Source organism: Heterodontus francisci, chromosome 23 (assembly GCF_036365525.1).
Source record: "Heterodontus francisci isolate sHetFra1 chromosome 23, sHetFra1.hap1, whole genome shotgun sequence".
Lineage (NCBI taxonomy): Eukaryota > Metazoa > Chordata > Chondrichthyes > Heterodontiformes > Heterodontidae > Heterodontus > Heterodontus francisci.
Window position 1 is genome coordinate 54,023,388 of NC_090393.1, and position 21,922 is coordinate 54,045,309.

At 43.0% G+C, this 21,922-nt stretch overlaps 2 protein-coding genes across 3 annotated transcripts in view; one reads left to right on the top strand and one right to left on the bottom strand.

The window, feature by feature from the left end:
• lztr1 (leucine zipper like post translational regulator 1) overlaps positions 1–21,922 on the top strand; it is a 340,836-nt gene that overhangs the window by 311,999 nt on the left and 6,915 nt on the right. For both annotated transcript variants that reach the window (XM_068055296.1, XM_068055295.1), the window contains exons 17-20: positions 5,783–5,909; positions 16,744–16,893; positions 18,081–18,186; positions 19,987–20,067. In XM_068055296.1, the coding sequence (XP_067911397.1) occupies positions 5,783–5,909; positions 16,744–16,893; positions 18,081–18,186; positions 19,987–20,067 (464 nt within the window). The remainder of the gene's footprint in view (positions 1–5,782; positions 5,910–16,743; positions 16,894–18,080; positions 18,187–19,986; positions 20,068–21,922) is intronic.
• sirt4 (sirtuin 4) overlaps positions 20,170–21,922 on the bottom strand; it is a 74,027-nt gene continuing 72,274 nt past the window's right edge. Inside the window, exon 4 of the mRNA XM_068055308.1 lies at positions 20,170–20,188. The gene's annotated coding sequence lies outside the window, so the exon portion shown is untranslated. The remainder of the gene's footprint in view (positions 20,189–21,922) is intronic.

Here is a 21,922-nt window from a genome sequence, read left to right on the forward strand (position 1 = left end):
GCGCGTATCCATTGTCTCTCGAGATAAGGAGGCCCAAAAGAAGACAATCTGTAACTTCATGGCCCGGCATATCCCCCACTCTACCATTACCATCAAGCCAGGAGACCAATCCTGGTACAATGAAGAGTGCAGGAGGGCATGCCAGGAGCAGCACCAGGCATATCTCAAAGTGAGGTGTCAACCTGGTGAAGCTACAACACAGGACTACTTGCATGCCAAACTGCATAAGCAGCATGCGGTAGACAGAGCTAAGCAATCCCATAACCAATGGATCAGATCGAAGCTCTGCAGTCCTGCCACATCCAGCCGTGAATGGTGGTGGACAATTAAACAACTAACTGGAGGAGGTGGCTCCACACACATGCCCATCCTCAATGATGGGGGAGCCCAGCATATCAGTGCGAAAGATAAGGCTGAAGCATTTGCAACAATCTTCAGCCAGAAATGCCGAGTTGATGATCCATCTCGGCCTCCTCCTGAAGTCCCCAGCATCACAGATGCCAGACTTCAGCCAATTCGATTCACTCCTTTCGATATCAAGAAACGACTGAAGGCACTGGATACTGCAAAAGCTAATGGCCCTGACAATATTCCGGCAATAGTACTGAAGACCTGTGCTCCAGAACTTGCCACGCCCCTAGCCAAGCTGTTCCAGTACAGCTACAACACTGGCATCTACCCTGCAATGTGGGAAATTGCCCAGGTATGTCCTGTACACAAAAAGCAGGACAAGTCCAATCCGGCCAATTACTGCCCCATCAGCCTACTCTCAATCATCAGTAAAGTGATGGAAGGTGTCATGAACAGTGCCATCAAGCGGCACTTGCTTAGCAATAGCCTGCTCAGTGACGCTCAGTTTGGGTTCTGCCAGGGCCACTCAGCTTCTGACCTCATTACAGCCTTGGTTCAAACATGGACAAAAGAGCTGAACTAAAGATGTGAGGTGAGAGTGACTGCCTTTGACATCAAGGCAGCATTTGACCAAGTATGGCATCAAGGAGCCCTCGCAAAACAGGTCAATGGGAATCAGGGGGAAAACCCTCCGCTGGCTGGAGTCATACCTAGCGCAAAGGAAGATGGTTGTGGATGTTGGAGGTCAATCATCTGAGCTCCAGGACATCACTGCAGGAGTTCCTCAGGGTAGTGTCCTAGGCCCAACCATCTTCAGCTGCTTTATCAATGACCTTCCTTCAACCATAAGGTCAGAAGTGGGGATGTTTGCTGATGATTGCCACAATGTTCAGCACCATTTGTGACTCCTCAGATACTGAAGCAGCCCGTGTAGAAATGCAGCAAGACCTGAACAATATCCAGGCTTGGGCTGATGAGTTGCAAGTAACATTCACGCCACACAAGTGCCAGGCAATGACCATCTCCAACAAGAGAGAATCTAACCATCTCCCCTTGACATTCAACAGCATTACCAATTCTGAATCCCCCACTATCAACATCCTAGGGGCTACCGTTGACCAGAAACTGTACTGGAGTAACCAGATAAATACCGTGGCTACAAGAGCAGGTCAGAGGCTAGGAATCCTGCGGTGAGTAACTCACCTCCTGACTCCCCAAAGCCTGTCCACCATCTACAAGGCACAAGTCAGGAGTGTGATGGAATACTCTCCACTTGCCTGGATGGATGCAGCTCCAACAACACTCAAGAAGCTTGACACCATCCAGGACAAAGCAGCCCGCTTGATTGGCACCCCATCTACAAACATTCACTCCCCCACCACCGACGCTCAGTGGCAGCAGTGTGTACCATCTACAAGATGCACTGCAGCAATGCACCAAGGCTCCTCAGACAGCACCTTCCAAACCCGCGACCTCTACCAACTAGAAGGACAAGGGCAGCAAATACATGGGAACACCACCACCTGCAAGTTCCCCTCCAAGTCACACACCATCCTGACTTGGAACTATATCGCCATTCCTTCACTGTCGCTGTGTCAAAATCCTGGAACTCCCTTCCTAACAGCACTATGGGTATACCTACCCCAAATGGACTGCAGCGGTTCAAGAAGGCAGCTCACCACTACCTTCTCAAGGGCAATTGGAGATGGGCAATAAATGCTGGCCTGGCCAGCGTCGCCCACATCCTATGAATGAATTAAAAAAAAAAGCAGAAGGTGACTGTTTTAACGAATTGAACGCGTGCTGATGATCTTCTTGCCACATGAAAGGTGTATCTTTCTTGAAAAGTTCACACAGTGGTGATGTTTTCTCAGAAAAATTCAAGATGTATTGTGCTTAAAAAGTTAAACTGGCCTAAACACCTTGTCTTGAGGGGTAGGCATTGATGGTATGTACTCAACTTTACTGGGATCTGGTTGTATTTCAGCGTCAGAGTAGACTGACCTGAAGAAGTTGATGTGGTTCACATTGATAGCACATTTTTTGCTATTAAACAAGACTTTCTCTTCTAGTAGTCTCCATTAATATGTGAAGATTCTTGTCCTTCTCTTCCTTGGTACTTCCCATGACTGCTATGCCATCTGCTATGCAAACACAATCAGGAACACTCTGAGTATTGCGATCCATATGCTGTTGGAACAGGCCTTGACTCACTGACAGACCAAATAGTAATCATAGAAAGCGATACCTCCCAAATAATGTTCTGAAAGTTGTTAATTCCTGTGAATTTTCAGTAAGGTGGGCTGACCAGTATCGATGTTTTGCGTCCAATTTTGAGAAAAATCTGGCTCTTGCAAACCTTGGATTTAGTTATTCTGAAGTAGGAATTTTGTGACACCATCTTTTGAATGCTCGGTTCAATCTTCTGGGATCTAAGCATACCCTAATGGTACCTTGATTTCTTGATTACAGTGGTTATAGAGCTACACCAATCAATGTATTGTTGAACACGGCGAATTATTTCTTGTTGTTCCATCGTGTCAAGCTCAGCCTTTAAGCTTGTTCTTTTATGTGGACACTGCACTTTCATGGTGGATCTATGGAGGGAACTGGATCATCTTTCAAGTGAAGAACAGCATCTCTTATAAAACTGCCCACAGTGTCAAATCTACTCGGGTTCTTTTGCAAATCTTGAGTGGACTCAATGGGGTCATGTTTGCCATGACTCTTTAGCATTGGCACTTTACCATCTCGTGAATTGTCACTGTCTGGAGTTCACTGCATGCTGATAATCTTGCTACCGCTGGACCATTGGTGTCAACAACATAGAAGACTTGTAGTGACCATGCTGAACTACCATATCTGCACTTCAACGTCAATGCTCCCACGCAGCATATTAGTGATCCATTATATGCAATGAGTCTAGCTTTCATTGGCTGTAACATAGACTCCCATTTTGCTAGGTACATATCTTATAGTACCCGCAGTGGTAAAATGTTGACACTTGCCCCAGTATCTATCTACAGTCATAGCTTGCTTGCCACTTTTATTAGGATATGATTTTGAATGTAGTGAAGGTTTCCATTTGTGCGATTGCATCCATGTGCTCTGTGCCTGTCATCATGTGGAAAGCTTGTTCACTTTCAGTGCCATCTTTGCTGTCTAGATCTTTGCCTACCTCATGGACATGCCTGTGCTTAAAGTGGTATTGATGAACTTTTATATTGTTGTCACTAGGCAGTGTCTTATCGACCTGTGCTACGCTGTGGCTTCTGACTGCTTCTTCACTGCCAGATTTTCTACAGTCTTTCCTGTGTCCCTTTAGGCCTCACACCTTGCAGGTATCTCAATACAGGACAGTTACGTGGCTGATGCATGAGACCGCACTTGCTGTACGTCTTGTCCTGTTGAGGTGCCTTGACTACCTCGCCTATGGTTGTTGCTGAACCAAGCGCTTCTATGTGTTGCCTGCTCGCAGCAATGGCTTCATGTTTTTTCCATCCTTGAGACTGTCGATGTTGTATCCTTTTTTCTTATCCTTTTGGAATACCTCTATTGTAGTTGATGTGATTACCAGCTTCTGTATTCTCTTGGAGAATTCTGTGTTGGAGAAATCACAATCTTTCCCTTTTTTCTGGCATCTACTGACAAACTGGTCAATAGTTTCTTTGGGCTGTTGTCTATAGGCCATCAGTTTGTTGATCCTGAAGTTGGTCTTCTAGCATTGTTCAAAGTTTAGATGGGTCTTTTTGGTCTGCATGTGACAGTCCAGAAGTGTTGATGCGATGGAGACCTTCGTTGCCAATCGCAATCTTTATTTTAATTGCTTGCTTGTCAAGTTCTGTAACTGCAAGATCTAAACAGCGCACCTCCATACACTGTCTAAAGAGTTGGAATTTGTGAAGGATATCTGGAACCTTCTAATTCATCACTGGGTATTTTGTGGTCATGGTGTCAAAACTTCTTGTTTACAAGAATTCTGCTGAGCTTTCTCCTTTAATTATTTTCTTTACACTAGCTTTCCTTAAAGGAAACAAACAATGCAGGTCAGCCGTGCCTGCAGTGTTGGACGTCTGTCATGCCCTGAGCTCTTTGGTTGCAGCGTGGGCTTTCAACCTATGCTTGGGGAGACTCCGCCCACGAAACTGTTTTGGCAAGAATACCACAATGTGTATACCTATTTGAGCCCGAATACTGCCTTTCCTGCCGATGTCTGTTCGAATAAACTACCCCTTTCGTTTGCTGAAACTCTTCCAGAATACTAATTTTTCAGGGTGGTCTTCAAATCTGACCCTATGTCGTGCTGCCTTCGCTTTCTCCAGCAATCTTCAGTATTGTCCCAGGCTTTTATGGCTTTACAGGGGAGAAGCCATTTTGCTCTTGTGATCGCCGTCACTGTGTCGAACGCCATTACTAGCACGTCGAGCGCCTCTGCATCGCTGCTACCCTGTTGTGTTCCGCTGCCACCATTTGTGTTATTGAGTTCTCAATACAGTGGGCCAAATACGAGGATGAATGGTAAGTTAAATGAAGGGTTCTTTATTATATATTTCATAATTACAGGAGAGCTCTGAGATACATATGCTACTGTATCACATGTTGACTTGCATCACTTCCTGTGATGTATACTAAACTATTTACATATTCAGCAGTATGTTAAGTAGTACTCAAACAGTTAAAGCAATATCATAACAATAATACTTTGGTTAGACCACACTGTAGTATTGTGAACAGTTCTGGTCTCCATATTATAAAAAGGATATGGAGGCACTGGAGAAGGTGCATGAAATATTCACTAGGAAGAAACCAGAACTAATCTTATACCTACTGGGAAAGATTGACTAGGCTGGGACTCTATTTTTTCTCTAGAAAAGCAAAGATTGAAGGGGTCCTGATAGAAGTCTTTAAGATAATGAAAGGGTTTGATAAGGTAAACGTAGAGTAGATGTTTCTACTTGCGGGTGGGGTGAGACCATAACTCAGCCATAAATATAAAATAGTCACTAATAAATCCAGCAGGGAATTCAGGAGAAACTTCTTTACCCAGAGAGTGGTTAAAATGTGAAACTTTCTACCACAAGAAGTAGTTGAGGTGAATAGCATAGATGCTTTTAAGGGAAAGCCAGATGGACACATGAGGGAGAAAGGAATAGAATGATATGTTGATGGGTTGGGTGAAGAAGAGTGGGAGGAAAGTTGTGTGGAGCAGCATGGATCTGTTTGGGCCGAATAAGCCTCTTCTGTGCTGTAAGTACTGTGTAATACCATGTATTAGCCTCACTGTCCTCCCACTGCATGTCAGTGAAGTTCAGTGCTTGTGATTTATTAAATTCATTGTCAGTTGAAGGGAAGTACTTTTTTTTTCGTTACAATTCACCAGCAGGACTAATGTTACTTTTGACCTATAAGTGCTTTTTAATTTTACTGTCAGGCACCTCTCTGGTCCAGGACATGAAGAACTATCTGGAAGGAGCAGGCATGGAATTCTGTGATATAACACTACTGTTGGATGGTCATCCCAGGCTAGCCCACAAAGCAATCCTAGCTGCCCGTTCCAGGTCAGTAACAAATGAAGCATTAACTTCTCCACCTATTGCTTTGCAGATGACCATTGGACTTGCTGTTCGTAGCATTTGGATGCCATTCAGAGCTGAGGAGGTTGGGTCCTTCTTAATTTTATGCCCAAGAGTTTTCAAACACAGTTTTTGGATATTTTGAATTGACTTAAACCTTGCTGCTAAAGGGGAGCCTGGGGAAAAGGAGGATGCGAATAGATGAAGCACTTAAGGTGCCAATGATGCCTGTTTTTTAGGATTGCCTGTTATGATTTTTATATGCTATGCAGTAGCTTTTTGTTGTTTGCAAACTGCTGCGTATATTGCATGAGCAGAATTACATTTTAATTAGTACGTCTCTTCAGAAGAAATACAAAACTTAAAATGGAAGTAGTTTAATTTTCATTGCTTGGGCTCATTCTTTTTCTCTACCTGTCTCCTTTTTAAAAGGCTTTATTGCATGCATGCATACATCATTGGACACTTTTTAAAACTACCTTGTTTAACAAGTGACTACACAACTAGGTGGGATTAAGTATAATTGTAAATTTCACCATATCCTGTAATTGTATAATTTCTATTTAACACCATTTTTCAAAATGTCTGTTGTGGAAACTGATGTACAAAATCCAGCTCTCTCTCGCCTTATTTTACATATTCAATTTAAAAGAACGGTATGTTTTACAACTGTGGCTCGAAACAGACCGACTGAAGTAAGAACAGTATCTCTTCTTATGATAACTCATTAAATTTCACCTTGTACTAAAATTGTGTACATTTACAAAGAAAGATTTTGATACCACTTACCAGAGAGTATTTTTTCTTAAACTGAGTGCCTTAGAGCTGCTGTTGCTAATGTGAACATGGCAATTCAGCCAGGGAATAAACATTTACTCGCACTGGTGCCCATGAACATTCCATAAAATACTTCCGCGTTACGCACAGACTTGATAAAAACTAAATCAAACATTGTCAGTAAGCTTACTAGCTATGCCAAATATCTGGCAGAGACATGATAGGCCAAATGGTCTCCTACTGAACTGTAAACTTTTATGGTTAAGCACTGAAACTGATAAAGGGAAAAGGGATTATGAATCTAAGCTAGCTAGAAACATAAAGGCGGACTGTAAAAGCTTCTTTAGATATGTGAAAAGGAAACAATTAGCAAGGACGAATGTGGGTCCATTGCAGGCGGGGACAGGAGAGTTTGTGGTGGAAAATGAGGAAATGGCAGAGACTAAACAATTACCTTGTGTTTGGCTTCACGGAGGAAGACACAGAAAATCTCCCAGAAATACTAGGGAACCAAGGGACTTGTAAAAATGAGGAACTGAAAGTAATTAGTATCAATAAAGAGGTAATACTCAAAACATTAATTGGATTGAAAGTTGATAACTCCCCAGGACCAGATGAGCTACATCCCAGAGTATTGAATGAGGTGGCTTTAGAGACAGTCGATGCATTCGTGGTTATCTTTCAAAATTCTATAGATTCTGGAACGGTTTCTGCAGACTGGAAAGTCGAAAATCTAACCCCAGTGTTTAAGAAGGGAATGAGAGAGAAAACGGAGAACTACAGACATGTTAGTTTGACGTCAGTAGTGGGGAAAATGTTGGAATCTATTATAAAGGGTGAGATAACTGGACACTTGGAAAATAATGATATGATTGGGCAGAGTCAACATGGATTTGTGAAAGGGAAATCATGTTTGACAAACCTGTTGGAGTTTTTTTCAGGATGCTACTTGTAGCATAGATAAAGGAGAACCAGTAGATGTGGTGTATTTGGATTTTCGGAAGGCTTTTGATAAGGTCCCACACTGGAAATTAGTAAACAAAATTAGAGCACATGGGATTGGGGGTAGTATACTGCAATGGATTGAGAATTGGTTAATAGCCAGAAAGTAGGGACAAAAGGGTCATTCTCAGGATTGCAGGCTGTTACTAGTGGGGTACCACAAGGATCAATGCTTGGGCCACAGCTGTTTACAGTCTATATAAATTACTTGGATATGGGGACCAAATGTAATATTTCCAAATTTGCCTTTCCCTATGTGGGAATGTAAGCTGTGAGGAGGATGCAAGGAAGCTTCAAGGGGATTTGGACTGGCTAAGTGAATGGGCAAGAACATGGCAGATGGAATATAATGTGAATAAGTGTGAAGTGATTCACTTTGGTAGAAAAACAGAAAGACAGAGTATTTCTTAAATGATGAGAAGTTGGGAAGTGTTGATGTCCAAAGAGATCTGGGTGTCCTTGCTCATGATTCTCTGAAAGCTAGTATGCAGGTGCAGCAAGCAGTTAAGAAGGCACATGGTATGTTGACCTTCATTGCAAGGGGATTTAAGTACCGGAGTAAAGATGTATTGCTTCAATTGTATAAAGCATTGATGAGACCACACCTGGAGTATTGTGTACAGTTTTGGTCTCCTTTCCTAAGGAAGGGTATACTTGCCATAGATGGAGTGCAACGGAGGTTCACCAGACTAATCCCTGGGTTGACGGGATTGTCTCATGTGGAGAGATTGCAGAAACTGGGCCTGTATTCTCTAGAGTTACGAAGAATGAGAGGTGATCTCATTGAAACTTACAAAATTCTTACAGGGCGTGACAGGGTGGATGTGCAAAGGATTTTTCCTCTGGCTGGTGAATCTAGAACCAGGAGGACACAGTCTCAGAATAAGGGAAAGGCCAAATAAGACTGAGATGAGGAGGAATTGTTTTACCCAGGGTGGTGAATCTGTGGAGGGCTGGAGAAGCTCAATCATTGAGCATGTTCAAGACAGAAATTGATAGATTTCTGAAATCTAACGACATCAAGGGATATGGGGACAGTGGGGAAAAATGGCATAGAGGTAGATGATCAGCCATGATCTGTTTGAATGGCGGAGCAGGCTTGGGCCGAATGGCCTACTCCTGCTCCTATTTCCTATGATCCTGACATCACCAGAGAATGTTATTCCCTGTAGCAAAACTATTTCTTTTAATAAAGTATTTTGCCTTGCATGCTGTGAAGCTCCAGATCGCTTAGTATCACAGTTATAATGCTGCTGAGGTTTCAAAACAACAGTTTACCTTCATATTTTTGTTTCTCTGCCTTGTAAAGTACATATAATAAAGATGGATACTAGCAAGAGGGAAGAAGTTATGGGTGGGATTGACAGCACAGTTAAAGAATGTTTTTGCATGGCTTTTGAAATCAAAGAAGGAATTGCAAGGTGGAGCGGTCTAGGGAAGCAATTCCACAAAGCAAGAATATGGTGGCTGAAGGAATGACCTCTTGCAATGGAGTGGACAGAATGGCAACAAGATGTAATCTGATGTACGGAACAGCAGTGGATTTTGGGGTGTGTGGCAGCTGGAGGTTGCTGAGGTTGGGTGGAGTGATGCCATGAAGGGATTAGAAAGTGACAATGAAGAACTTCAAATTAGCTTGTAGACCCATGGAAATTTAAAAAGAAACTAGTAACAGAAAAAGAGAGTGAGAGGATACTGTCTCAAAGTTGAGACGAGCAACCAGATGCCAAGTTGAGGCTGCGGTGTTTCTAGATAAGGGAAGCAAAGTTCACCTAAATAGTTCACTTTGCGTGGTAATCATGCCTTCTAACAGTTCGCAAAATATGTAACAAAATGATATGGCACAGAAGGAGGCAATTTGACCATCATGCCTATTGCAGCTCTTTCGTAGAGCTATCCCATTAATCCCACTCCCCTGCTCTTTCCCCTTGGTCCTGTAATTTTATCCCTTCAAGTAATTCTCCAATTTTCTTATGAATGTTACTATTGAATTTGCTTCGACCACCCTTTCACACAGTGCATTCCAGATTACAACTTGCTATGTTTATTAAAATAAAATGTTTCCTCATGTCGCTTCGGGTTCTTTGCCAGTCACCTTAAATCAGTCTCCTCTGGTTACTGGCCCTTCTGCCAGTGGAAACAGTTTCTCTGTATACACACTCATCAAAGCTGATCATGAGTCTAAATACCTCTATCAAATCTCCTCTTAATCTTCTCTACTTTAAAGGAAAACAATCCCAGCTTCTCCAGTCTCTCCACATAACTGAAGTCCCTCATCCTTGGTACCATTCTAGAAAATCTCTTCTGCATGCACTCCAAGGCCTTGACATCCTTCCTAAAGTGCAGTGCCCAGAATTTAACACAATATTCCAGTTGAGGCCTTAATCCCCAGCTCTCTCTGTTTCTGCACCCCCTTTAACATTGTACCATTTAGTTCATATTGTCTGTCCTCATTCTTCCTACCAAAATGTATCACTTCACACGTCTCTGCATCAAATTTCATCTGCCATGCCTCTGCGCATTTCACCAGTCTGTCTGTGCCATGTGGAAGTTTGTTACTATCCAAATCAGCGTTTACTACATTTCCAAGTTTTGTATCATCTGTAAACTTTGTAATTATGCCCTGTATACCCAAGTCCAGGTCATTAATGTGCATCAAAAAGAGCAATGATCCTAATACTAGTAACACCAACCCCACTGTCTCATAAACTAAGAGACAGACTCTTAAAAAAAAAAAATCGAGATTTTGCATAAAATTCATGAGTTACAAATTTTTCAAACATAAACCAATATAGGTTGGCAATTAGATTATACACTCTTACAGGTCAGTGCTGTTCACAAAAAACTGCATACTACATGTGAAAATGTTTTCAAAAAACTTTTACTGAGTAGCACAAATGGAGCCAGGAGATCCCAGAATCCATCCCTGGCTTGTGTATCCCGACACAGCACTTCCTGCGGGAATGCCAGTTTAATAATCAGAACTAGGAGTCATAGCAATTTTTAATCTCTCAAACCCACCCAAATCTGAAATGCAACACAGACAACTCCCATTACATAGAGTCTTGAATGTAGTAAAATGTCCCAAGGCACTTCACAAGAGTGTTATCAGACAAAACTTGACACCAAGCCACATAAGGGGATATTAGGACAGGTGACCAGTAGCTTGGTCGAAAAGGTAGGTTTTTAAGGAGCATCTCGAGGAAAGAGAAGGTAGAGAAGCAGACAGGTTCAGGGAGCAATTTCCAGAGTTAAGAGCCTAAGCAGCAGAAAGCACAGCTGCCAACTGTGGCGATTTAAAATTGGGGACATGCAATAGGGCAGAAGTGGAAGAACCATCGGATCTAGGAGGGGTGTAAGAAAGGAGGAGGTTACGGAGACAGGGAGGGTATAAGGCCCTGGAGAGACATTCCTGACCTATGGAGGTTTAGTTACGCATTGGGAAAATTTTCTCAACCAACAGAGAAACCAGAGCTTCGATGTTTTTCAGCTATTCCTACTTGTTGAGTCAGGAATCACAATTTCTTTTATTCTTTCATGGGATGTGCGCATCGTTGGCAAGGCTCGCATTTGTTGCCCATCCCTAATTGCTCTTGACAACTGGATGGCTTGCTTGGCCATTTCGGAGGGCAGTTAAGAGTGAACCATATTGCTGTGGGTCTGGAGTCACAGGTAGGCCTGACCAGGTAAGGGTAGCAGATTTCCTTCCCTAAAGAATATTAGTGAACCAGGTGGGTTTTAACGACAATTGATAATAGTGTGGGTTTTTACGACAATTGATAATAGTTCATGCCACCATTACTGAGACGAGCTTTCAATTCCAGATTTTTAAATTAATTGAATATTTTAATTAATTGAATTTAAATTCCACCAGCTGCTGTGGTGGGATTTGAACCCATATCCCCGTGGCATTAGCCTGGGCCTGTGGATTACTAGTTCAGTGACACTGCCACTAAGCCACTGTCTCTGGAACAAAACCTGCAGGTGCCACATTGTACCAGACAGAGGAGAGGGTAGCAATTCTGAGTTTAGGAAACATCCCATATAATAAAAACAGGTGATTATGAAATGATCATCTTTCGGAGGAAGGACAGGTGGGTTACTAAACATACAATAAAATCTGCAGCTGGCTTTTTTAACTTAGAATCAAATTAAAAGGATTGGAGGGTGAGCAGAAGGAAACATTAATTTCTATCAGTATACCAACAGAAGTCAGGTTTTTTACATCCAGTAATTCCTTTGACTAATATTTTTGTGTTAACAAAAGACCAACGTAAGTGAAATGCAGAGGATAGGTGAGGTGTGTAAGTCTCTGGTTACAATGCATGATCACTTTTCCCCCTGTTTGTTACCTTGCAGGCACTCTGTTCAGCTTATTTACAGTCCATTAAAGAGTCACCATCTCAGTTTCCTTTCTGTCTTTCTCCTTCTTCATTTAAAAACATTGTCCCTTTCTTCAGTGTTCCCACACCATCCTGATGGTGACTTTAAAGCCTGCAGCTGCAAAACTCTACCGAGGTCCAATGTTAGCGTGCCAGCAGCTCCAAGCACATGGTGGTTTAAAGAGTGAAAGTCTCAAAACACAGACTAAAGAGGAATGTTAGAAGTTCAGGAAGGTGCCTGGATGGCTGATGGCATGAGAGCAGAGACCTAGACTTGTGTGATGTTGGGAGAAGAAAATACTGGAACCTTGCGACAGCTAATTAAGCATACAATAAAATGGGGACAGGTTTGGTGACTTTTTTTTCAGTTATAAACAGTAAGCAGGGCCAGTGCAAGGCAAATGTTGTCCAAAACTGCATTCCAGAAGCCTGTGAGTGATTCAAATAGATTGCTGACAAATTGGCAAGAGATGAATTTTATTTTTTTTATTATTCATTCATGGGATGTGGGCGTCGCTGGCTAGGCCAGCATTTATTGTCCATCCCAAATTGCCCTTGAGAACGTGGTGGTGAGCTGTCTTCTTGAACTGCTGCAGTCCATATGAGGTAGGTGCACCCACAGTGCTGTTAGGAAGGGAGTTCCAGGATTTTCACCCAGCGACAGTGAAGGAACGATGATCTAGTTCCAAGGATGGTGTGTGACTTGGAGGGGATGTGGTGGTGTTCCCATGCATCTTCTGTCCTTCTCCTAGGTGGTAGACGTTGCAGGTTTGGAAGGTGCTGTCTAAGGAGCCTTGGTGCGTTGCTGCAGTGTATCTTGTAAATGGTACACGCTGCTGCCACTGTGCATCGGTGGTGGAGTGAGTGAATGTTTGTGAATGGGGTGCCAATCAAGCGGCCTGCTTTGTCCTGGATGGTGTTGAGCTTCTTGAGTGTTGGAGCTGCATCCATCCAGGGAAGTGGAGAGTATTCCATCACACTCCTGATTTGTGCCTAGTAGATGGTGGACAGGCTTTGGGGAGTCAGGAGGGGAGTTACTCGCCATAGGATTCCTAGCTTCTGACCTGCTCTTGTAGCCATGGTATTTATATAGCTACTCCGTTCTGTTTCTGGTCAATGGTAGCCCCTAGGATGTTGACACTGGGGGATTCAGCAATGGTAATGCCATTGAATGTCAAGGGAGATGGTTAGATTCTCTCTTGTTGGAGATGGTCATTGCCTGGCACTTGTGTGGCGTGAATGTTATTTGCCACTTATCAGCCCAAGCCTGGATATTGTCCATGCATTGCTACATGGACTGCTTCAGTATCTGAGGAATCACTAATGGTGCTGAACATTGTGCAATCATCAGCGAGCATCCCCACTTCTAACCTTATGATTGAAGGAAGGTCATTGATGAAGCAACTGAAGATGGCTGGGCCTAGGAACTCTGAGGAACTCCTGCAGTGATGTCCTGGAGCTGAGATGATTGACCTCCAGCAACCACAACCATCTTCCTTTGCACTAGATATGACTCCAACCAGTGGAGAGTTTTCGCCCCGATTCCCATTGACTTCTCTTTTGTTAGGGCTCCTTGATGCCATACTCGGTTAAATGCTGCCTTGATGTCAAGGACACTCACTCTCACCTCACCTCTTGAGTTCAGCTCTTTTGTCCATGTTTGAACCAAGGCTGTAATGAGGTCAGAAGCTGAGTGGCCCTGGTGGAACCCAAACCGAGCGTCACCGAACAGGTTATTGCTAATCAAGTGCTGCTTGATAGCACTGTCGATGACGCCTTCCATCACTTTACTGATGATTGCAAGTAAACTGATGGGGTGGTAATTGGTTGGGTTGGACTTGTCCTGCTTTTTGTGTACAGGACATACCTGGTCAATTTTTCACGTTACTGGGTAGATGCCTGTGTTGTAGCTGTACTGGAACAGCTTGGCTAGGGGCGCAGCAAGTTCTGGAGCACAGGTCTTCAGTACTATTGCGGGAATATTGTCAGGGCCGACAGTCTTTGCAGTATCCAGTGCCTTCAGTCGTTTCTTTATATCAAGCAGAGTGAATCGAATTGGCTGAAGTCTGGCATCTGTGACACTGGGGAATTCAGGAGGAGGCCAAGATGGATCATCAGCTCGGCACTTCTGGCTGAAGATTGTTGCAAATGCTTCAGCCTTACCTTTCGCACTGATATGCACGGCTCCCCCATCATTGAGGATGGGGATAATTGTGGAGCCTCCTCCTCCAGTTAGTTGTTTAATTGTCCACCACCATTCATGGCTGGATGTGCCAGGACTGCACAGCGTAGATCTAATCGGTTGGTTATGGGATCGCTTAGCTCTATCTATCGCATGCTGCATACGAAGTTTGGAACACAAGTATTCCTTTGTTGTAGCTTCTCCAGGTTGACACCTCATTTTGAAGTATGCCTGGTGCTGCTCCTGGCATGCCCTCCTGCACTCTTCATTGAACCTGGGTTGGTCTCCTGGCTTGATGATAACAGTAGAGTGGGGAATACGCCCGGCCAGGAGGTTACAGATTGTGGTTGAGTAGAATTCTGCTGCTGCTGATGGCCCACAGCGCCTCATGGATGCCCAGTTTTGCATTGCTAGATCTGTTCGAAATCTATCCCATTTAGCATGGTGATAGTGCCACACAACACGATGGACGGTATCCTCAATGTGAAGACGGGACTTTGTCTTCACAAGGACTGTGCGGTGGTCACTCCTACCAATACTGTCATGGGCAGATGCATCTGTGGTAGGCAGATTGGTGAAGACGAGATTAAGTATGTTTTTTCCTCTTGTTGGTTCTTTCACCACCTACCGCATACCCAGTCTAGCAGCTATGTCCTTTAGGACTCAGCCAGCTTGGTCAGTAGTTGTGCTACCGAGCCACTCTTGGTGATGGACATTGAAGTCCCCCACCCAGAGTACCTTCTGTGCCCTTGCCACCCTCAGTGCTTCCTCCCAAGTGGTGTTCAACATGGAGGTGTACTGATTCATCAGCTGAGGGAGGGTCGTAGGTGATAATCAGCAGGAGGTTTCCTTGCCCATGTTTGACCTGATGCCATGAGACTTCATGGGTCCGGGGTCGATGTTGAGGACTCGCAGGACAACTCCCTCCCGACTGTATACCACTGTGCATCCACCTATGCTGGGTCTGTCCTGCCGGTGGGACAGGACATACCCGGGGATGGTAGTGTCTGGGACATTGTCTGTCAGGTATGATTCCTTGAGTATGACTATGTCAGGCTGTTGCTTAAATAGTCTGTGGGACAGCTCTCCCAACTTTGGCACAAGCCCCTAGATGTTAGTAAGGAGGGCTTTGAAGGGCAGACGTGGCTGGGTTTGCCATTGTCCTATGCGGTGTGTAGATCGATGCCGGGTGGTCCATGCGGTTTTATTTCGTTTTATTGACCGTAGCGGTTAGATACAACTAAGTGGCTTGCTAGGCCATGTCAGAGGGCGTTTAAAAGTCAACCATATTTCCTTCCCTAAAGGACATTAGTGACCCAGATGGGTTTTTACAACAATCGACAGTGGTTTCATGGCCATCATTAGACTAGCTTTTAATTCCAGATTTATTAATTGAATTCAATTTCCACCTTCTGCTGTGGTGGGATTTGAACCCATGACCCCAGAGAAATACTCTGGGTTGCTAGTCCAGTGGCAATACCACTACGCCATAAATTCAGAGAAAGGCCCCCTCTATTGTATCCCAAATGTAGAATTGTCTCTACACCACCAATGTGGTATGATGACGGACCATGACTGAGGTAGTTGCGGGACGCTGATTAATTTCTGTAATTTGGGGTGGTGGAGAGGCATAGATTATATAAATGGGTGCATAAATGGTGCAGATTTTTTTAATATTTCATTTTTTAAAAACTTTTTTTAAAATGCATGAACCTCAAGAAATTAACCCTATTGGATAACAATGTACTGTTTGTTACTGGGGAGTAATGGTCTTGGCCTGAACCTCAGTTCATTTCCAGTAATGCGCTGCTAAGCTGGCCAAGCAGCAGCAGTGAGAAGGTGGAGTTCAGTCGAAACAGATTCATGAGCAAAAGAGATCTGCTAGTGTTAATAAAAAATGTGGTTTTCAGTTATTCTCTCAAAAGTCTTAAAATATGAGGCATAAAAGCTGTTAATGGTATCCCCAACCTCCCTAAAATAACTTGTCTACCAGTATCAGAGATTTTGCTTCTGAAAATTATTTTCAACCAAATTTTAAAACATGGTTGCGATGCTGTCCCTGGGCACATCTGATTCTGCCACCTGTCCATGCTGTCTTGAGGTCGAGAACACTGGCAGTCACAATAACAAGGTGTATCATCTCCGTGTGTACCATGTCCCTGAGGAAAGCTGGGTTGGGTGGACTGCAAATATTAAGAAAAGCACTGTTAAAGTGCATCTAACATTGGCAGTTCGGGTTTAATTAAGTTGCATCAAAATAGGCCATTTTAATTTTAATTCTGTTTCTCATTTGGCAGATTTAATGATAGAGTTGCAACATTAAGGTTTCTTTTATAAACATTAGCAAGTTAAAACACCATTCTGTCGCAGGTTGGTTTTGATAAAATTTATAGTATTAGAGATTTTGATCTGACAGTAAATGTACATCAATGTGATCTTGTTTTGATTATTGGTTTTTGTCTGTGATATTTCTTAGTTATTTTGAAGCTATGTTCCGATCTTTCATGCCTGAAGATGGGCAGGTTAATATCTCCATTGGTGAAATGGTGCCAAGTCGACAAGCTTTCGAGTCACTCCTTCGCTATGTGTACTACGGTGAAGTCAACATGCCTCCAGAGGATTCACTGTATCCTTCCTTAGCACGTGACTTATTTAGACAGCAGCATTGCCACCTTTTCCCTATTAGCCTTGCACTTCTGAACAAAATGGTAGAACTGTGAACTAATACTCTATCATGTTATACTGTGAGTAGTAATGCACAGGTTCACAACTGTAGTTCATCGCACGCAAAACTCTCAGTTCTAATCATGTTCTCAGTGGATGGAACTAGTGGAGGCTAGTTGTTTTTTCAAAGGAACGTGGGGAAAATTCAAGTGAAAACTGGGATGTGAATCACCTTGGACCATCTTGGGAGCAGTATAACTTCTTCCTCTTTGACTGGGAAATATGATAGAAAGTTGAGAATATTTGAAAAATAAGAACTAAAAGAGGAGGATTTGAAAATGCATTGTAGACATGTGAACCTAACTGTCTTGTGCAGTTTCACTTTCAATGATGGCCATCCGGATCAGTAGAAACTAATTAAACTAACAGCTGGTGTATGAACAAATGGTACAAATAAGTTAAAACAGAAAGTAGAAATACCGTTGAGGTAAAAGCTCCTTTATTATCCCAGTCTGTGTAAGCTTTTGTTTAAAATATTCTGGGATTGCCATCCTGTGACTGCTACTTGCTGAATTTATAAATGGAAGTATGTTGCAAAATGTATTTGCTGAGTTGAATATTGCTGGAATGCTACTTGTGACACTGCTTCTGAAGTGACTGTAAACTCTCACAGGTGGTCCTAGGATAGGTGCTGAAAAGAAAAGAATACTTTTGAATTCCCTGTACAGTGAAATCTCAATTTGAACTGCTGTATCTGAGGGAGGAGAGGTGGTAAACAGATATCCTGCACAGAGGAGATGACATGGAAGGGTGGGTTATCCAGACCATTCCTTTGCCTCTCCAAACTGCTGATTATAGAAAGCTCTTAGTGGAGGCCTCTGAGGGAGAATGGCACATGAGGGGTTGGGGGACAGAGGGAAGATGGACATATGAGGAAAACTAAATTGGGTAATTGCTTTCAGCATGTATTGCAGGGCACAAGGGAAAGAACAGTGGTGAATATACACCTGTGAACCTTCCAGCTACTTTACTTGTGTAATGAAGTAGCAGGAATGGCTCTTTTCACTATGCATGCGACTTTGAGTAAAATTTGTACAGCCATTAATTCCATATTCACTGAGACAGATTTCTTTGACTTATCTCTGACAGATATTTGTTTTCAGCACCTTATTATTATGGCTTCACAAACAACAGACTGCAAGCATATTGTAAGCAGAACCTGGAGATGAATGTTACAGTGGAAAATGTTCTGCAGGTGACTTGTCTTTTCTGTTTTCACTGCAAATGTTCCATCATGAACTGATCAGACTATCGTACATATTTCAAATTATATTTTCACTGAATATTCCTGTTGAGAATGTTACAAATTAACAGTGTACTTGGCCATTGCTGTTAACCAGCTGAGATGGTATGTAATTTGGAACATGTATGTGCCTTTATTTAGGAGAAAAATAGTCATTTGTGTCTCCGACTAGCATCTTTCCCATCTCTTCTTTCATTGTCGAACACATCTTGTCTATGAAACTCGTTTATTCTTAATTCCTGTTGAACTGCTGATCTTTCAGTTTTCCTTCCTGACATCTATGCCAGCTAGTGTTTCTTGTCCTAAAGTTCTTTTCTCCCACCCTTCCAAAACAGCTATCATCACTCCCTTCCTCAAAACATGCACCCTCTACCTCTCTGTCTATCTAAACTACAGATCATTCTCCAATCTCCTTTTCTTCAGAAGTCCTTGAACATGTTGCCTCCTAAAATTCTACCCATCCCCCTGCAAGTCCCTGTTTGAATCTCTCCAATCAAGTTTCCACCTTTGCCACAGCACTAAAACAGCCCTAACCATAGTCATAAATGATATTTTCTATGACTCAGACTGTGGTGCTTTGACCCTTCTTTACCTCTCTGTGGTCTTTGACATGAGTGACCACATCATCTCATCTAAAGCCTCCACTCCATTGCCCAGTTCAGTGTGACTGCTCTTGCTTGGTTTCACTCTTTTCTCTTACCTGTCCAGTTGTATCCCAGAGTAATAGTTTCTCTTCCAGTCTCTCCTCATGACCTCTGGAGACCTGCAAGGATCTATCTCTAAACCGCCTCCTCTATTATTTCTGCCCCTTGACCAGATGTTGATGCCATCCAGTACTACCTCCATCATCTTTCTCCACACTTCCACTTTTGTTAGACTGCTTATCCAAAAATCAGATTTGGAGGAACTATACCTTCCTCCATCTAAACATTGGCAAGATGGAAGCCATCATTGTCAGCCCCTGCCAAAAACTCCAAATTCTTGTCACTGATATCATCCACTTCGCCAGCTGCAGGCTCTGGCTGAACGAGACTGCTCATAACCTTGGCATCCTATTTGACTCCCAAGCTCCACTTCCAACTCTGTATCCTTTGTCACAAAGGCTAACTACTTCCACTTCACCCATCTCTACCCCATCCCTATCTCAGCCCATCGACTGCTGAAACCCCTACCTTTGTCACCTCTAGACAACTAGTTACAATGCTCTAATGCCAGCCTCTCATCCTGTGTAAAAGTCAGATCTTCCAAAACACAGCTGCCCATATCCTGTCCTGCTTACTGTCTTCCCATCCTGCTGATCTACATTGACTCTCAGTTCTCCAGTGTCTCAAATTTGTAATTATCTTCCCTGTTTAAATGCCTTTATGGCCTCAACACTCCCACGGCTAGGCCTACAACAGCCCTCCAAACTGTCTTTTGATTCCGCCCTCTTGTGTATTCCCCCCTCTGCCTTTAAGCCACATTGGTGACTGCCTTCAGCTACTCGGGTCTTCTGCTTTGGAATTCCCTCTCTAAACTCATTCGCTTCTCCACCTCCTTTTAAGACACTCCTTAAAGCCCACTACTTTAAACCAACCTATTGGTCATCCCTCCTTTTATCTCTTTCTTTAACCCTGTCCATTTTTTAATCATGCTGTGAAGAGCTATGAATGTTTTTTCTACATTAAGGCATTATGTAAAAACAGGTTTATCAGTCAGTAAAATTACAAATCCTGGTGCTAATTAATTTAAACCATTTCCCTGTCACTTCAGATTCTGGAAGCAGCTGATAAGACACAGGCTTTGGACATGAAGAAACACTGCCTCCACATTATTGTACATCATTTCACCAAGGTAGGTAGGATCCTGTTTGGCTCTGTGGGAGTCTGTTGTCCTTTTATACCATCTTGGCTTCAACAGTAAAGAGGCTATCCTTCATTTCTGGTCAGATTGAGATCTGCTTTCTTGGACAAATCTGGAATAGAAAAGTTACAATGAGTTCAGAAAAATCAGATACTGTTATGGTTGCTATGTAGTTTACCTTGTGTTAACAATATGGTTTTGAGTTTGTTTTCTTCCCCCTCCCTATTCCTGCTGTGCTTGTCTGACTGCCTGCCCAGCATCTATTGTTGAAACTTCCTACAGCTCAACATTGGCAAAACTATGTGCTTCTCGCACTGATACCCCTAAATATCCGTAGCTGCATGGTTTGAGTCCAGTTATGCACAATCTCAACATTCTCTTTGACACTGAACATTTTACTCCAGGTCTAATCTGTCAACACTACCATCTTCAGAAACCAGGTGTTGCCTGCATGTCTCCCTGCACCCCCCCCCCCCCCCCCCCCCCCACACCTTTTCCCACTCCACTGTAAAGTCCACACCTTCATCAGCTCAAGGATTGCTTTCTCCAGTGTGGTCCATGCCCTCTCTTTGTGTCTAACTTCAGCTGATCCAGAGCCCTGCGGCCTGAGTTCTTTTTCACACATCGTCATCCTCATCCGGTTGCACTGGCTTCAGTGCCCTATTTGAATCAACTTCAAGATTCTCATATTCAATTTGCTCCCGACTCAGCTGCCCTCGTGTGGAGGAAAGATAATCTAGGGTGAGAGTAGCACTTGGGCTGCTCAAACACATCTTCAAGCAGCTGTTTCAAAGCAATACTGGCCGAAGGCGAGTTTCCTCCCTGCTTTTGTGTGCAGTTGGAGTATGGCCTAGGGGGACAAAGTAAAGGCATTTACGATTAGCAAAAATGATTGTGTACTGGATCACAAACATCCCTATTAATTTACTGAGTAAAGTAACAAAGATGTTTGGCTGTATTAATTTAACATTATTTGGGGTCTGGTATCAGTTAATGCCTTGTGGCAGCTTTCTCAACGTTATTGAAACCAACCAAAGACTTCATCCAGGTTTTCCGTAACTAGTGATCTTGACTTTGATAACCACCTAATAGATGTGCAATAAAACAATTCACATTGGAGTGTCCTGTTGTTGGAATTGCTTCTAACCCAGATCAGGTCTAAACATAACAGTAAGGAACCAGTTATTCCCCCACATGTTTTCCTTCCTGTAGAAAAGTCCCCAATGCTTTGTACCCAGCTCAGAACTACCAGTGACCACTTCTATTCCACCAGTACTCTGTAATTGTGTAGTCATAAATGTGTATCAATCTTGTTAATTTTTCTCCTTTGCCCCTGTATAAATGCCTCACCTTTGGTCTGTCTCCCAGATAGTTTGAGCTGAAATAGAAATTTGCCAGTTTGCAGGAGTTGGAGTACTAGTGCACTATGGCAGTACATTAGAACCCTGGCCTACTTGTGTTCATTATCCTGTATGGAGAGGAGACATCAAAGACTCTTAACACTGCATTGCCCATATTGTTAGGCACCACGGATATCTGGTTTGAACCATACCCTGATTGTGTTAATATTGGGGAATTTAGACGTTTTATTTAAATTGTCAAATGGATTTTCTGCTGGCACACTGGCATACCAATCAAGTGACCAATTATGTCACAGTATGCAGCTGTGAAAGCTTACAGCACAGGCTGTTTTGGTTGATGGTTTTGTTAATGATTGAGCTTTGTAGTAAAGCCAACATTATTCTTGGGGTTTAGTGTGCTGATCGTTTGAATCTGCGCCCAAGACAAAATGCTTTGAGAAAGTGGGCGCATGAATTGTGAAATGAGTAATTCATTTAGCAGTAAA